Genomic DNA, 14,530 nt, shown 5'->3' on the forward strand with positions numbered 1-14,530 from the left:
TGTTAAGTCTTTGATGAATTAATGTTATTAATATGACGTTAGGCAGAAACACTGTAGACTGCAGCCCTAATGAATGCCTTCTCTGCCTCATTTTAATCACTTATTAGTGAAGTCAATGCAAATGAATGGGCGCTGATTCTCAGAACCTGTAAACAAGTCCATCTTTCCTAAGAATGTTTCAATCCGTGACATTATTCTTAACAGGCTGGTGCTTTAAGCCAAACATGCTCTGTGGGTGACTTTGTGCCACACTTTTATAGCTTTGGCACAATGTAATGGAAAATGTGATTTTATTACTAGAGGCTAATGTAGTGTAGTGCTTCTATTTTTAGCCCACTCCTGGATTCCATAGATTTGATGGAGTCCCAGACTGCTGAGTTAGCACAGCAGAACTCATCCTTCAGGTCTGAGCATATGAGGACACCAGTCCAGTGCTGCCCCTGTTGGAGAGTGAGAGAACTGAGTGTAAATCAGTGCATGAATGAGTAAGTCGATGGCTTTTGGAGAGAAGCCCGAGACAAGAGATGCTTAGACTGTGTTTCTGCTGAGCTGGGCCCAAGTTGCTCTCATAATTGAAAATCACAAACTAGAGCTCCATACTAAACAGGTGGCCTACTTTTCCCAGAAATCCCCTCAGATGGCCTAATGGCACAAGAGTGTTACAAGACTAAGGCAGTCTACTTAACCACACAAATCATTTATCATGATTGGTCAAAGACTGTCTGATGCCATATGTCTGACTCCATGTGTTTCTCTTTTAGGGCATTTTATCTGGACCAGTCTAATATGTCGCCCAGCTCTGCCCCAAAAGCTGCTCTCATAGATAAGGTAAGAGCAGCCTCCTGCGCCGTCATGACATCATGGAAAAATAACTTCTCTGGATTAGATCTTGCAGTGGTGAAAAGTGTTTGCACATGTATCATGTTTTTACCCTGAAGATGGCTAAGTCGGCTAATGCAATAATAGAACTATGAAACAACAGGCTACAGTGGATACCTCTCTACAAAATATAGTTAGATGATGAATAGGGCTATTAGTATAAACTTAGTGTATAATTTTTATGTAATTTTGGAAATACCATACCATTACATTCAAGCTCATGCCACTGTAACTAGATGTCAGTCAAATGTGGATGGAGATGTGTGCTGCAGGCAATGGTCTTAACCTGTGACTGTCTCCTCAGCTGATGCGGCCTTTGAACGCTGTGGACGAGCTCTACCGTCTGATGGAGAGTTTCATCAGCTGCCGGCGCACGGCTGCCTGTCAGTACACTGCCTGCAGGGCATCAGGAGTAGGGCTGCTCAGTGTGGCCTCGGAGCTCTGCTCACGTCTGGGGGCCACTCACATTGTCATGTGTAATAGCGGGGTCCATCGGTGAGTACGACTGTAGCTGACAAATCCTCTTAGTCAATGTTCACTTACACCAAGCTGGAGACAAAATTGAGAAAAAAGTCATATATATATATATATATATATATATATATATATATATATATATATATATATATATATATATATATATATATATATATATATATATATATATATATATATATATATATATATATATATATATATATATATATTCCTATGTAAGACTGTACTATACTGCCTATAATAATTCAATAGTCAATAATTAATAATAATAATAAGTCATGAGCTCCCTGTCTCACCTACTGCTCTCACTAGGCCCTATTATTACCCATTCGTCTGCATTAATTACTGAAGGAGATTTCAGTTAATAGGGCTCATTGTTTCTCTGGGCAGATTGGTGATTTTAGAGAGAAGAGAGCACTTTGTACAGGAAGAAGACAGGTCAATTACCTGCATTCTCACTGTATGCTATATAGGGCCTCCTAATTCACCTGCTGCCAAGAGGGTACAATTCATCAGAGCATGTGGACCGAAATAACCCAATCATTTGTCACCTCTGATACATAGGATTCATCTTTTATCTTTTATTTAACTCTTCCTATTTCCCACCCAGAGCCCGGCAGTAACATTGACAAGCCCTCTGGATATGACTGATGACTTGATGAAGTGCAGAGGATAGAGCCGTCTGGCCGCCTTTGCGCTAATAGAAAGTTTCTGTCTTTCCGAGTAGTGGTTGCTACTTTGTTAACCCACAGCCTGTATGCAATTACATGCAATGGTCACAACTCACACAGACAGCAAGGTGTTTGGTGGTATGGTGTGGTCAAGCTCTTGGCTAGATTTGAAGTTATGCTCTTGTTTACAGTGTATATGGTGGTATTGCAACAGAATTTAGGGTTTAGCTTGTTATGGTAATTAGGTTAAGTGTCTTGCCCAATGGACAATCCCCAAAGGACACAATGACAGGATCCATCTGTGGAAGCTGGAATCGCACCACCAACCTATGGGTCAGTGGATCCGACCGCTCTATCAGTGATTTTTATGTTGAGAGTTAGATTTGAACCGCCAAACCTTAGATCAGTGGACAAACACGGTACCAAATGTAGGCTGTCTACAGAGCCTTTATTACACTTAACTAGTAGAATTAGAAAGAAGGGTAAGGTTCACCATAGGGAAATTTGTCTAAAAAGTTGTTATTTACAAAAAAAATATTTTTTACTTAGATTATCAACACAGTATCAATACGATAATTTGCATTTCTTTTGGAATAATATAGAAATCCGTATTGGTTATATGAATTTCTTATGGGAAAACAGATCTATAGATCTGATGCAGTAGATTAGTAATGTGGAAATTGCATTATCAGTATGGCAGTCTTCTTGGGCTCTATTGATTGGATTAGTTGGCTTGATGGATGAGTTTTAATAACAGTGAAAGCGTTGTATTTTGGGGGCATCAGCAGTTTGCAATACGCTACACTTCTCCTTTCTCTAGATTTAGCTTATGTCCATCACAGCCCAAAAAATCTATTACAGAGGCAATAGTAGAGCTGAGAGTTTGGCAGAAAAGCAATAACAAATCCAGACAGGGGAATAGATCAAGAGCCAAGTCTCCCAAACAACATTCAAATGATATCTTTGTTCATGTCCTCTGAAAACACGGATCATCTGAAAATCTTAAGCAACTAAGGTACATTATAATCTATTCATGGGTCATGACTTTTCCCTCGTTCAAAATATATCTTTACTTTTAAATTGTTAATCACTATGGCAACGGTCCTAATTCTGAAACACAAGGAAATTGAAGCTAAACTGTAAAACGCTGCAAATTTACCCAGTTTGCACTAAAGCTGCCGCTGACTAAGAACAGTTATTACACACAACACACCCTCATTTTTCTTTCACTTTGGATTTTTTTTTACATCACCTCTGGATCTAATATGTCAGAAGTATAAATGTGCTCCCCTTTCCTCCACTTATCTCGCTGCTCCTAAATTCATTTCTGTTTTGGCCATTCATCATTACAATATTTGCTGGACCACAACTTTGAATTGAAATTACTCTAGGCTCAAAAGCCAAAACAGACCAGCATAAATCAGTGCATCCTATCTCCCCTGTTTTAATGACTCCCACTCCGAATCGCTTCATCCTGCTCCAACTACTAAAACTATATTTAAAAATGTACTTGGGGTATCTCTTTTCTTTACATGGTGCCTTCCTGTGGGGGGCTTAAGGATATCTCTCAGCCCACACTGTAGATAATTTCAGACTTCATTACTTTTATCACACCATGTTATGCTCTTATAAATGTATTCAGCTTAAACTCAGGGGGGCCTTTAAACTTCTCTTTGATTGATTCAATGTAATGCATTTTGGCATCAATTTGTCCCTCAACGCGTGTCCGCTTCCCTTTTTTAACTTGTTCTAAAAGCCTACATCGTGAGCGATATTAAACTAGCAGATAAGATTTCCCATCAGGTCAGCTACTCAGTGAAATTAAGATGGGCATTGTTGGAAGTTTGGACGGTTCAATTTGCAGTGAAAAGGCCTGCGATCGATAAAGCAGTGCTACTTGTTATCATAGAAAGGTCACCGAGCAGGCTTGACACTTTGGACTATTCTCTAAGGAGTTACACACACACAGAGAGTAGATCTATGTGGTCTAATGCCACTGAGAGCTATGTATCTGACTGTGAGGACAAAGTTTTCTGTAATGAATCAAGCATAATGACATAACAGTGACAGGCTATTGACTAGAAGGCCACTGACTTGTCCTTGGACCCTTCACAATGGGAGCTATCAATCAATGCATGTACAAGTCCGATACCCTAAAAGTTTGAACACTTGAAAGTAAAATGTAAATACTCGTAGCTTGTTCACATAATATGACACAGACTGAATATGTTTTTATGCCTGATCACTCCTGACCAATATCTATCTTAGCTTAGACCATGAAAATAACTAAAAGAAAATGTTAGAAATGGCCAAAAGCAGGTAAAAGGAAATACCAATTTGTGAAAAGACATTTTTTTGTATTATTGGTATTATTTAGTATATTAGTCAGAACACTTCGTCTTCAGCCTGAGATCAGGAGGTGTGATATTCTAGTGAGTGTTTTCTCACCCTGAATGACATTTGGGCAGCACGAGAAATGATTAATTAGTGCCGAGATGAGCCAAGGTGAGGCAGAAATGACAATGTGTTGAGGAGATGACTCTAAAAATTACTTAGTTCATCTTATTTATTTGCGGACACTGGCAGACTTTAGATTTTTTTTTTCCTATTTCGGACTTGGTTCAAATGGAGTTTTGAATCATCAAGCTGGTTTTGTCATTGCTTTGTTTTGAAATTAAATAACCTCGGCATAGTGGGAGTTATTCAAGATTAAAGAAATAATTACGCTTTATGCTTTGATAATATGAGGTTTGAAAATAAATGCTTATTTTTGATGTGATTTTTTTTTTTTTCCCCTCTGTCCCACAGCTGCACTTTGAGCGTGACACTGGAGCAGGCCATCATCCTAGCCAGGAACCATGGACTGCCCCCACGGTGCATCATGCAGACCACTGATGTCATGAGGAAACAGGTACAATTTAGAAAAACGTCTATATTTTTTCATTCATAACTTCACTCACAAGGTGCAAAATGGTGTATAGTTTTCATAGTTTTCTATTTCATCCATTCTAACCACCATTGACTAAACTGAGATCTAAACATCTAAGCTGAATGTGAGATTGTACCCTATTGGTGTGTGTAATAACTGAAAATGACTGGCCTGAGTGAAGCCCAACAGCTGCACAAACCAAGTATTGGATGCATCTCGGGAGCCTGCTGCTCAATACAAAACAAAGTTATGTACTGAAACTCTTGCCATGTTTTATGCTCATCAATTTTCCCCTCCCGTATTTTTGTACAATCAATTCTCTCCTTTATTTGCCCCTAGAATATAGTTGGTGCACAGTCAATAATTAGAATGTATTGCATCTATTTTCTAATTACAAAGCTTGTTAAGGGAAAGTGGTACAATATATTTTCATACAGTTGAGGCTTGGTGGCCTGTGCTTTTATGTGGCAAAATATTCTTTCTGGACACCCTACTGTTATCTGTAATATGGCAGTATTTCTTAGAATGAGATCGAGAATCATTACAGCTATCTGCCTCATTTCATTTTACCAGGTAGCCAATACAAACAGTCCATAGTACAGCCACCATGCTGGTAAATGCTTTCTGACCTCACAAGTGTAGAGTGCACTGAATACACAAAACATCTATGTGTATCTATGTGTTTATATAAAAAGGTCCATTTGATGCTTGGAGTGTCTTCCAGCCCACATAATTTAAGAATGAAAGATATGGTTTTGTAAATTGGTGAACTGGGGTCATTCAGAGGTCATTTTGTTGCCATGTTTGTAATATTTTATTCTTCTGCATTGACAAACCTGAAACTTTGTAGAGATTCATTTTATTCTATATGGTGCCACTTTAGATATATTTCTGTTTACCTCATACGCCTCAGTGAGTGAGACATTTAAACAACAACTGCAGTCTAAGAAGAAACTCGGTAAACTCCAAACTTGGCTTTATAATTTCAGAAGAAAGAAATATGAACACATGAAAAATTAAAACAATACAGAATACAGTATTTATGACCTTATAAATCCATGGGCAGCACAAATCCCGATGAAAATTTACAACCTGCTGAGGCTGAGTTCTAAATACACGTTCTGCTTGTCCTGGGGTGATCTCTCCTGGACGCAGTGTCATTTGGAGACATTAGGGGGCATATCTGTCCCGGGGCATCACGATGGGGGGACGTGATAGACGGTGTAATTGCTGATGCTATCCTGATTTGTGGACAGAGCCGAGGTCAGGCAGTGGACTAGCAGAGAGGAAACTAAGGGGTCAGCTAATGCATCTAACAGTCACTGATGACCTCTCCGGACAATGATTTGATTTCATGTTTTTAGCTTTAGTATACAGACTATTGTGGAAAAGACTTTTAGGAATGACAAGGATAGGCCTGTCATGACAATTACTATATTGTTCAATTCATGTGTGTTCAATTTATGATAGATGGAACAATCATTTCGGGGAGGGTCAATATTTTATATGTGTACCTAGGGGAAAGTTTTTGTTTGTTTTTTTTGTTTTTTGAATTTGTTATTGTGACAGGTCTAGGTAAGGAGCAAGTGAGGTATTTCAATCTACAACAAAAATAATGACCTGTACCAAGGCATTAGTTCTACAGTACAGTGTCCAGTTAGTCTAGTGGTAGAAAAATGCTTTTGCCAGTGATCCCCCCACCCCAAAAATAAGATTATGTTTTGTACCTCTTAGCGAGGGGGAAATTATGCAAAATGACCCGTTTTCCATCCTCTTGCACAGTGCGGTTTAGTAATAAAAGTTTTACAAATGGTTTGTGGCCCTTGTGTATCACTGGGTGCACAAAAATAAAAGCCTCATGAAAGCTGAGCTCCTGAGCAAGCACATTCTCACATCCATACAACGTTCATCTTACAAAATCCTTACTCGTGACTTTATTTCCTTGCTAAGATGTTTCTGCACATGATTTGCATACAAAGCCAAAGCCAGAACACTTTTAGGACCAGAGGAGCAGCTGCGGTGTAAATGCTAGTGTAAATTGGAGCAGGTGGTCTGGGCTTTATATCCCTTCATTAATTAATTACAAGATGTGTTCTTAGACATTAAGAGTTTTAAACACCTCCTGTTAAACATAAAGGATTACAACTGCATCTAAGCATTTGATTTGTACAGTTATAAAAAAAATGGCACTTGAATGTATGCTTCACTAGTCCTATCATCTGTTTTAAACCATTTATTTGTATGTGTAAATATTGTCTGTTTGGTGATTTTGTGCTGTGTGTTTTGCATCTTATTTTGAGTCATGAATTGTTTATGTCTTCCAGGGAGCAAGGTGTCAAAATTCAGCTAAGAATCTGGGAATAAGGGACCGCACACCTTCGTCTGTCCCAAGGTTAACCTCTCTAACTTTCATTTCAAACACTACGTGAATCACTTCTTGTCTGAACATTCTTGTTGATGTGAAATTATATCCTTAACAAATTCAACTCCCAACTGCAATGTTCTCAAACTCAAGACTGTCAACAATCAATATCATTTGAAAGATACTAAGAAAGATACTAATTGATATCAAAATATACCTAAGAGCTAGTTTTCCTGAACCATATTTCCTCATAAATTATACATGCATTGTTATTTTAGTGACATTTGCATTTGAAGGCTGCAATTACTTTCACACTATTTGAAGACTGTGTTGAACTAAGACAAAATGCCTCTTTAAAACGAATACTTTTAAAATGCATAATATAAATGTCATCAGACCACATACAAAAATCTCATGTTTCCATCTTTAGAGAACTTCCATATGGTCCCTTCAATAAATGTTTTTTCCTCTTGTGCATGAGTGACTGTTTGTGACCTCCATGTCGATGATGAAATGCCTGTTTGCTGTATGTTTCTCTGACAGGTTGTACAAGCTTTGTCAGCCTCCTCCTCCAGACAGCGACCCCTGAGTGGCCCTCCACTTGAAAGCCTTGAAACCCCCTGTGCCAATGAAGGATCAACACAACCACACTTACCCTTTCGTACATCGCTGCCTTAAGTGTAAATAGACAGAAATGTCGTAAATAGTATTTTATTACATATTATATTTTTCCATATTTTTATTTTGCTATCATCTGTAAGCCATTGTGACATTGAAAAAGTATTTAGAGTTCTGTCTAAACAATTCCACTGTCAGGCACTGGCCTCTGTATGCATGTTGTTTATAAGAAGAGCTCGGGGTTGAGGAGCATGTCTTATTCCAGACTAAAGTACTTTACTACAGTATTGTTTAATAATGTGTTTTATAATTTCCTTTAACATGCTGTGTTTCTCCTGTAAATATATGGGAAAGTTGGGAGTTTTGATGCATGCCTTACATAATAATAATGTGTATCATTATTAACAGCCAGTACATGGTAGGACATATAGTCATGCCATCTATACCATGTAATATTCACAATACTCAGGACATTTGTCTGTGTAAATGAACATATGCCACTGTAGAATGAAGGAATAGTTCTCTATGCAACAGACAATAAAGCTAAAGCTCCAGCTGTGTCTCAAATCCATTGGGTCCTGCTGCAGGCTCATTTGCATATACTCTATAATATTGAGAATTACAGTGTCTGTTTTTTAACAGTTTGAAGCTATTCACCAACCTCGTTTATTAAAAGTTAGATTCTTGTATTTGGATTAAAGTAAGCCTAACTCTTGTGTTTCTTTTTTGTCACTTTGTTTTTATTGGATTTCCTATGTACAAAAAGAACAAAAGCAGAGCAAAAGCAAGCCTGCGTGACACTTAAACATTATACTAATAGTGTAAATTGTTCCAAGTACTGCTGTGTGCCTCTTGCAGTCTCAGTCCGTGCGTAATTTTTCCCCCATAAGAAATACGTTCATAAAACCGCCTCTTTACTAAGTGTACTCAGGTTGAATGCTAATCAGCCGTGCACGTTCAGGTGGAGGGCGCATTGTGAGGCGTGTCTCGTGAGTAGCAGTGGGCTCGGCTGTCCGCTCAATGGGAGTGGCTGTGTGAAGCTGTGCGCGCAGGAACCACAGAGCGGCACATTTGTACTGAGACAGCCGCGGTGCCATCGGCTGTGACTGGGGACTTGTGTGCAGCTGTCGGGTCAGTCTGAGAGGCGACAGGCTGAGGAGGGTCCCGGGCTGGCTGTCCACAATGAGCCGACCCACTCCTCCAACTCCCTCCGCTGCTTTTACGCGCTTTCCCCTCCGACCAGACGCCTTTGTGAAGGACGAATGACACCCGGGCTCACCTCATGATTTCATCCCGCTCCTAACACAGTTTCTTCATGGCGTCTCCGCAACAGTCAAGAATTCAGTCGTATCTGGAAAAGAACAAGATCGGACCCCTGTTTGAGGTAAGTGCAAATACAACCGAAATAAGTTATGTGGAGGATCATTAGAAGCCCAGTTAGCCTGCACCGGACCGCAATAAGCCCTAATGAAATGTAATTTATAGTTTGTGCCAAATGGGAAGTGCAGGGCTGCAAAATAAACTACCACTGAGCTCCTTTTCTCATATATTACTCTGCGTTAAGCGAACCGTAGCATAGACTATTATTCCGCTCCATCTAGAGTCCCAAAACAATTACTTAATGCATTGTAATAGGTTTGTATAATTTATATATTTTTTTTTTCCTCTCACAATAATGTACTGTTTGCAGTTTCTAATGCTTCTGACGTATGGGCTCTGTCGGTAACTTCAGTCACACAAATTGCAGTTTTAAATCTTATAACAACCTGCTACCAATCCAGTGCACGTGGCCATCAGTGTTACTACCTCTCTAATAGTCTGATATTTTAAGATTTAAACTTAAAAAAACTAAGCTACCGGCTGCAGCACATATACCATACGGTTTTGACACTGCCAGCTTCACACAGCTGAGTTCCTGCTGCAATATTCAAATCCATCTCCAGTAAAATGCTGATGCTACAGTTCGCCCTACTTAGATGCATGTTTTGCATGCCTACCCTTGTAGGGTACACATAAAAAGCATAGTATGCATTGTATGTATATACAGCACAAGTAAAAGCAGAAGTGACTCTGTCTGTTTCAGTACCCTGGACAGTGACTCCCCATCAGAGGAAACAGGGTAAAGATGACCGGCTCAATGAGCTCCAGTGGAAAGTGCACAGTATTTGCACTTCTCTTTTGTCCTCACCTGCTCTCCACCTGCCGGTCCCTCATTCTATGTGTGGACACACTCCTCTGTGCCACCCCTGTCACTGTTAAATTAGGCCCTTAAAGGTGCACTCTGTAACTTTTATAAGGAACTTTTATATGCACCTTTAATGCACCGGGCAGTGATCACTGAAACAGCTGTTTAAAGATCTTTCAAAGTACTAGTGGACCAAGAGTAGTGCATATTTTATAGGCACATTAGACAGACGTCTGAATTGAACCGATGAACCTTCTAGTTAAGTGCAAAAACTAAGACCTATGATGATTTGAAATGGCCCATTATGAACAAACCTTATCGCACTCATTAGACAGATTACAGCATCTGCATTTCACTAGCACTGCAGTTTTGTATTGAATCAGTATTGCTCACTAAAGAATTCACGAGTGTAGAGGGGGTGCTAGGAACGTTTTTTAAATCCACACGTCAGCCTGGTTTCACCTTCAGAGCACAGTTATTGAAGAACAGAGAATAAAGCATGTCTGTTTGTATTTGGTGTATGAAAAAACTAAACATTTTTGCCATTTTGTAAATAACAGAAGCATTTCTTATTTAAACATCTAAGAAGCAGAAGTTAACACAATTATTTTTTCCTCAAAGTAAAACAAGTATTTGCTCCATCTGCTGTAGTGTCTGTTCCAGAGTCACTGAGTGGATCCTGCTCTGACTGTGAACACACACAGCTTATGATTTACTGAAGAAAATTGATTTTCTCCTCTCTGTCCTCTCTAATGAAATGTCTTTTTCCCCATACACTAATCAGCAGTACAAATGTCCCCAAATAACTGAATTCAACTCATTTCAATTCAGCTCATGCATAGTGCAATATATATGACATTTAAGCTAACTTGCTGCAGTTCTCTTGTTTACATGCAGAGAGTGAATTTTAGATCAATACCAAGAAATCAAGTTAGATAATTGCACCGTTTCTTCTAATACCTTAACTCTAGTACATTGCATTCAGCTTCTTAGTGTGCAGGGAGGCCCTTAAAGATTACTGTGTGGAACTTTTATCCATCTATAAGGAAAGCCTCTTGTCTATTGAGCTGTGGGGTGACCAGAGGGCCCAGGCACTCTCTGACCTATTGATCAGACTTTAAAAGCTCATTTATTGCATGCAGTGCGATGGGATTTAGTCAATTTTACAGTGTACTACTGCTTGGATATAATATCCATTGTGTGTATGTGTTCATGTCTTTGTGTATTACCCACTATAACTGTTATGAAGTTGGCGGTTTTGAGTGGCAGAGTCAATTCCTCACACTGTTCAAAGACTAAGGGTGTTTAACTATAATACAGTGTGATTTGTGATCTCTTTTGTCACTTTTTATATCAAATGATTTTACATGTGTCATATGAATGTGAGGTCACTCATATGAATCACTGGTTTGTGAATGTCTCTGCATCACTGGCTGTGGTTACATGAATGCCAAAATCTGATTTTATTTAGATTAAGATTATTTACAGGACATGCAAACTGCAAAATATGATGTGAGTAATTGGAGGGACTGGGACAGAAAGAAATTTGAAGATGGTAAATGGTCAAATTTTTAAATTTAATAGCTTTATAACTCAAAAAATTATAATAATCAGATTTCATTTCATTTAAGAAAGGCAGCAGAATTAATGTATAGTGTAATTGTATTTTAATTCTAACTTTTTCCACCTTTATCGCTACTTCTGACTCCTTTAAAACTGTCTTACAGTGCGTCTTATCGCAATATCAGATTTCACTTGTATCTACTGATGAACAAGTGAGTGTGGCAGATCTGTGGTCATGGTTGAGTTAATCCACTGCTCCTTCAGGCACAGTTACAGTAATTACAACAAGATAGGCTGCTGAGCACTGCCGGAGGTCCAGGTCCAGAGGGAGAACGGGTAAAGGTGAGGAGCAGGGCTGAGGATATCTGAGAGAACACGACAGATAGGAGGAAGAATTAGATTAGTGAGTATGGTTGTGTTTTGACATGAGGACATGGACACAGTTATCGTCGAGCATGCTAATAACATTATCATGTCGACTCACAGCCTGTGGCACTGAGGGCCCACTGATGTACATGTAATCAGCTGGTCATGTGATAGACTCTAGGGCTCGGTCATGTTTTTGTAATACCCAGGATAATAGACCCCAGGTTCCAGACTGTTTTAAATGAATTTGATTATACAAGAGAAAATGTGTGATATTATGGACAGTATAAATGAGACTAGACACAATAATGATAACCCTGATCCTTAGTGCAGATTTTAAAGGTCCTATATTACGCTTAAGTGACTACTGTGAGCCATGTTACAATATTGTTATCTCCTCAAAAACTTACCTGGAATTGTCTTTTGTTTCAATCACACATGTTTGAGCAACCCTTTATTGTTAGTCTGTCAACATCTCCAAAGCTCAGAATGCTCTGTTGCACCTTGTGATGTCATGAAGTGGTAGTTTTGAAGTGAACACTTACCTTTCACCTTTAGGCCGAAATGATCCAAATTATTCTAGTGAATATGTATAGAGTTTAAAAACACAGTGGAGCACTTCCTGTATCACCACATGACATGACATTGGAACAGAGTGTTTTCTGTTTCAGAAAACGTAGCCTAAATATGCTGGGTTTGTGTGTTAAATATGTGCGAATGAAACAAAACACAAGTCCATGTTTTTGATGAGGAATCAACATTATAACATAAATCAGAAAATGGTATAATTTTCTGAGTAAGTTAGCTCACTCCACAAATCATTGCATTATGATATGGCACTGCCTGAATTTTAAGTAGGGATCTAAAATGGCAAAATAGCAAAATGTTCTTGTGCTACTCAACTATAAATCGTATATTTAATTGTTTCCCCATTCCCTAAAGAGTTCCTCAGCTTACATAATTGTGAAAGTGTTTGCTATCAGATTCAATCAATATCAAACTCTATTTATCCCAGAAGGAAAACTCCGAGCGTAAACAACACAAACTTTATTCTGACATTGTCTTAATTACTATTAAGAGTAGAGCATGAGTTACACCTACTTCTCCCAATGCACCAAGTCAAAACAACAGCTATTCTCCCTCCTCTTTAATTTCATCTCTCCCCTCTACCTTTTGTAGTATGAAATCCATGCATATAATAATGAAGATCACTGGCTGACAACTAGATTAACTGCTTTGCATTTCTTTCTAGAGAATAGACTGCAGTTTCTAATACTGGTGCAAAGTGATTTATTCCCCTTTGTTCCCTGTTCATCTGTTCAGTGCTTTCTGCCATTCAGACCACAGAGACAGAGCTTTGAGTCAGATTTATATAGAACCTGCTCATAGCTCCAGCAAATGATCGTTATCATCAATAATGAATCAGTTGATTTTCTCTCAGTTAATAGATTCTTCCTTTTATCTCTGAAATATTAAATAGTGTAGCCCATTACCAGATATAGCACTGTGGGTGTTATTAAATGTCTTTACCAATTCAACAGCTCCATTCATTTATGAAAAGTAACATAATGGAGTAAAACATTATCTACATTTGCTTTTCATTAGAACTGTCTTTTTTTAAATTTATAACTGGGCTGGTCAGATGACATTGTGTAAACCATGAGATTGCTTTCAAGGTCTGGCTCTGTTCCAGCGGCATCTTTCTCGCTGAACAATGCCTTGCTTTACAGTATATATGGAACTATATACAGAACATGAGGCAGCAGTGTCTCGTGCCTTCACCCTGTATAACCTAAGATTTGTATTCTCATCTTTTGTTGACCACTGCAGGTGAATCAATGGCAGCTAGTGGCTCCTGTGCATGGCAGGGACGAGCAGCTCTTTGGGGAGGCTGGCAACAGCATCGGCACCATGGAATCTTTAAGTGCAAGGACATGTTGGGGGCAGTTAGATTTTTGTAACTAATCAAACATACGTCAACTTCACTTAGACAAGGGATGTATGCAAATAAACAAAAAGCATTTTTGAAAGTACATTCCTCTAGTATGACATTGCTGCTGTCTTGTCACAATACCAAAATTTCAAACTTTATTTTGATACTAAGGGAAAGGCTCAGTTCTTGATATGTAATACCGATTTCAATACGAGAAACACAATTTTTTAGACAATACAATTTTCAACCACAAAATTATGTTAGTTTATTTAATTATCATATGGTTTTATACTAGTTCTGAATAATATTTTTGGGGGTTGATACTAATGCAAATGCAATGCAAAACTACACAGCTTAATCAGGCTCCCCTCTGCATCTTTATGTTTGAGGGGAATTTTTTTCTGTCTGGTCCTGTTCCACAATGTTTATTTGCAGTTTATGTCATATTGCTACTATCAAAACTTAACTTACTACTTTCTGTTTAACCAATAATAACCAATCAACCAAACCTCATTGTAATTACATA

General features: G+C 38.6%; 2 protein-coding genes across 3 annotated transcripts in view; both read left to right on the forward strand.

The window, feature by feature from the left end:
• The window catches only part of prex2 (phosphatidylinositol-3,4,5-trisphosphate-dependent Rac exchange factor 2), a 71,756-nt gene extending 63,232 nt beyond the window's left edge, over positions 1–8,524 (forward strand). For both annotated transcript variants that reach the window (XM_055230052.1, XM_033986156.2), the window contains 5 exons: positions 762–828; positions 1,184–1,374; positions 4,857–4,959; positions 7,302–7,369; positions 7,883–8,524. In XM_055230052.1, coding sequence (XP_055086027.1) covers positions 762–828; positions 1,184–1,374; positions 4,857–4,959; positions 7,302–7,369; positions 7,883–7,928 — 475 coding nt within the window. In that variant the 3' untranslated portion in view covers positions 7,929–8,524. The remainder of the gene's footprint in view (positions 1–761; positions 829–1,183; positions 1,375–4,856; positions 4,960–7,301; positions 7,370–7,882) is intronic.
• A 479-nt stretch (positions 8,525–9,003) lies between these two features.
• Positions 9,004–14,530, forward strand: part of c20h8orf34 (chromosome 20 C8orf34 homolog) — a 53,751-nt gene continuing 48,224 nt past the window's right edge. The window contains exon 1 of the mRNA XM_033986179.2: positions 9,004–9,341. Coding sequence (XP_033842070.1) covers positions 9,273–9,341 — 69 coding nt within the window. The 5' untranslated portion in view covers positions 9,004–9,272. The remainder of the gene's footprint in view (positions 9,342–14,530) is intronic.

The sequence above is a fragment of the Periophthalmus magnuspinnatus genome, chromosome 20 (assembly GCF_009829125.3).
Source record: "Periophthalmus magnuspinnatus isolate fPerMag1 chromosome 20, fPerMag1.2.pri, whole genome shotgun sequence".
Taxonomy (NCBI): Eukaryota; Metazoa; Chordata; class Actinopteri; order Gobiiformes; family Gobiidae; genus Periophthalmus; species Periophthalmus magnuspinnatus.